This window comes from Phyllobates terribilis, unplaced genomic scaffold (genome assembly GCF_046119375.1).
Source record: "Phyllobates terribilis strain yellow unplaced genomic scaffold, ASM4611937v1 Scaffold_71__1_contigs__length_7168151, whole genome shotgun sequence".
Taxonomy (NCBI): Eukaryota; Metazoa; Chordata; class Amphibia; order Anura; family Dendrobatidae; genus Phyllobates; species Phyllobates terribilis.
This window is the reverse complement of record NW_027362831.1, coordinates 4911770-4915248: the sequence shown is the minus strand read 5'-3', so window position 1 is coordinate 4915248 and position 3479 is coordinate 4911770. Positions and strand designations below refer to the sequence as shown.

The 3479-nt window shown below is 42.2% G+C and overlaps 1 protein-coding gene across 1 annotated transcript; it reads left to right on the top strand.

The window, feature by feature from the left end:
• Positions 1-913: 913 nt before the first annotated feature.
• On the top strand, positions 914-3155 carry LOC141194427 (uncharacterized). Its single transcript, XM_073662341.1, has 3 exons — positions 914-962; positions 2326-2405; positions 2507-3155. The coding sequence occupies exons 1-3, from the start codon at positions 914-916 to the stop codon at positions 2981-2983; spliced, it is 606 nt and encodes a 201-aa protein (XP_073518442.1). The 3' UTR covers positions 2984-3155.
• The last annotated feature ends 324 nt before the right edge of the window (positions 3156-3479 follow it).

The following is a 3479-nucleotide window of genomic DNA, read 5'->3' as shown; positions in this document are numbered from 1 at the left end:
CCGCACCCGTCCTGATAACTATTCCTGCAAGGAACCGGCCGTCCCTAACCCTGCAGCTACATAATAGAGATGCAAAGAAGCAAGGAGAAAGAAAGGATGCAATGACAGGGATCACCAAGGAATAGCAAAAATATAGAATTTTATTAAAGACTAAACATACAAGACATGTTAAAAAAAACAACTAAAAAGCAACAATTGTGCCAATGAATAACAAAACCATTGCAAGGTACTGATATGGTTAATCCTCACATATATATGCCCAACTAGTCACAGAAAATCTCAATATATGACTACAGACTGCCCACCACAATATAATAAAGAGCAAGGTAGCAGCAAAGTATCTATTCACAAAGGCATTAATATCCAAATAAGCCTATAAAAATAGTGCCCATTATATAAAGCCACAATGAAACCTGCCGCTGACACAATCGCCCCAAATGTGAAACAATACAATTGGATTGCTAAAAGAGCAAGCTAACGCTGTTAGGTCGGGCAGTAGAAAAAAATGATGTAAATACACCTGAACCATCAGGCAACCTACAGAAATGTGCATGGAGGATGTTGTTTTTACATAAGAGTTATGTATACAGAAAAGCTATATGTCCTATACAGGAAAAGTGTGGGATGAGGAGCTTACAAGACCACTAAAGTAAGACATTCACAAACTCCTTCTGTATACTCCCTGGTGCCGGGGGTCCGACCCCACTGATCTTACACTGAGAATGTATGGGACTCCTGTAATGTCACCCTTCTTTTCTACAATGTAATCAAGGCATATTTATATGTCTGAACAAGACTTGTATCGACCCATAAAAGAAAAGAGCCGCAGCTCCACCATACTGAATCCCTGCACAGCGACGCTATCAGCCGTGCAGGGACACAACGCAGCTGCCGTCACTTATATAATGGCCGAATGTGCAGGGAAAAGCCACAACGGAGCTCATTGTTCGGAAGGCTGCAGCGTATCCGAGCTATATGTGATACTACTCTGACATAGGGAAAGGGACAAAAACCCTTCAAATAGCAGGGAGTGACGTCTGATTAATATTTAGATTTGTATTGAACATAAAGCCACAATCTTAGGACCATTACATACATTACCAGACTACTTTATAGATGATCAATTGCCAGCACAAGTTATATTACGCCCAAAATATCTCTGCAGCACCACCAAATTGCTGTATGAAGAATATGAGGAGTTATAGAAGTGTGCGCCCACATATTATCTGTACAGGTCCATATATCAGCCACTATTATGTGAAATATGTCATAAAATACACTATTATACATTATTAATGTTCTGTCCCTTTAAAATTCTGTCACCATGGTAACGACAGTCATACTCAGCCAATAGGATTGCTCGGTTTGAATTTGAAAAAAAAAAAACCTCCTATGTGGTCAGTTTGTTCCATCTGATCTGAGTGTGAAGACAGACACCTGCGATCAGCGAGAGATTCTAGGTATAAGACGTGATATAATATAATGGACGGAGCCACATCCCATCACACGCACTCAGCGACCACAACTGACAGGAATCAGCCCATTTACCAGAGGAGAAGTCATTATTCCCCAGCACGTGATACGCTGAGACACCAGTGGGGGGCGCCACACTCATCACATCTCCCATCTGGAAGGATCCAGCCATCACTTCTAATGGGGGTCACTGCCCTTTTTTGGTGATTGCTGGAGTTTCCCGCGGTCGGACCCCACTGATCTATCAGTCGTCACCGAGCCCAGGGATAAGGGGATGACTTGTTCCATCTGATAATTCCCCTTTAATGAAGCTCAGATACAGAACAGTAAATATCCTACACATTTCCCAATTTGCCCTTTCCCCAGCAGAGCCCCCGAATTATTTATAGCCAATGTTTCTAAGACCAAAGAAATATCAGCCAATCCCCAAACCCTCTGCTGACGCCTCCTGAGGTTTTATAGATTGTGGAGACATTTCTACAAGAGAAGATATCAGCGGACACCATGGGGATGGAGTATTCTGCCAGCGTTGGAGCAGGTAGTATCCATCACTCACTCACCGTTCTCTATACTCTTGTTACATGGCTTTCTGGGGCTTTCATTAAACAGACTCATCTGGGGGGACATTTTCTTTCCTTTAATGCATATACTTGGTGGTAAATATTTTTCTGAGTTTTATTGAAAATTGTGCACAGTTTGCCTCCTGTACCCTCTGTGCTGTACTGTCTATTGCTGGCTGCAGAACTAGTTAACTGAGAATCCATCAGTGAGCTCCTTCTGACAGTCTTAACATACATACGTCCTCTTTGTATGGTGAGGATTGCTCCTAATATCTGGTTGTGTTTTCTGCAGATTACATCAGTCCTGAGGAACAGCTGAGGAGACTGGCGTATTGTGTGAAGTTTCTCCCTTCTCCCCTCTACAAGAAGGAGGTCAGTGAGACGACTCAGGGCAACGCTACGGCCTCTTCTATAAGGTAGCTGTGTATTCGGATCTTCCTTGTAGCCTCCTAACTTCATCTCTTCTCTTCCAGCGCCTTATGCCGACCAACCCCATTGCCCAAAGAAGATGCATCGAAGAGTATAAAGCCAGGGAGAAAAGGAAGAGGGAAGAAAGGCGCAAGGAACTAAAAGAACGGCGCAAGTACCTGGATGAAGAGGAAGACGAGGAAGAAGAGAAGGAAGAAGAGGAGAAAGCAGCAAAGAAGATAAAGCTGGACATCATGGATTTAAGACAGAAGACACTAAAAGAACTGTGCGCCTACCTGGATGAAGAGGAAGAAGAGGAAGAAGAGAAAGAAGAGAAAGAAGAGAAAGCAAAGAAGATGAAACTCCACATCAAGATCCCTAGGGGGGAAGTGACGGCCAAAGGCCAGAAAAGAAGACAACCGATCCCAACAACAAGAAGGAAGAAGGAGAACCAGACCAACTTCCGCCAGTACATCAACCGGTATTTGAGAGGAAAGAGGAACATCATGTGGACCATCCTGCTGGAACCTCTCTGCCGATAACATCACATACGGCAATACCGGCTGGTAAGTATCAGACCACCAAATAACAGCAGGATAGTGTAATATAGTGGTAGTGTATCAGTATTAGTGTAATAAGAGTAATAATACTAGTGATAATAGTAAGAAATAAATAAAATAGTAATAAAATAACAGTAGTAATAGTAGTAGGTAGAATAGCAGTGTGATCCAGGGTCCTAGGACTGATCGCCTTTCCTCGGGGTCAAGAAGGAATTTTTCCCCTGTGACACAAATTGGCTGAAGGTGTCCAGGGTTTTTTGCCTTCTTCTAGATCAACACTGTAGTTATAGGGTAGTATTAGTAGTGATAGGAAAGAATAATAATAATGTAAAAATATAGCAGGTTATTAATAAGATAAGATAAGATAAGATATACTTTATTTTATCCCGGAGGAAATTGCGGTATCACAGCAGCAGAACACAGATCTCGAACATGACACATATAATAACAAAACATTTGGAATGCTTTAGACATTGCT

Coding starts and splice junctions, on each gene's coding strand:
- LOC141194427 (XM_073662341.1), top strand. CDS start 914: ATGTGCAGGGAAAAGCCACAACGGAGCTCATTGTTCGGAAGGCTGCAG. Junction 963..2,325: donor ATTGTTCGGAAGGCTGCAGC/GTATCCGAGCTA, acceptor TGTTTTCTGCAG/ATTACATCAGTCCTGAGGAA. Junction 2,406..2,506: donor CTCCCCTCTACAAGAAGGAG/GTCAGTGAGACG, acceptor CTTCTCTTCCAG/CGCCTTATGCCGACCAACCC.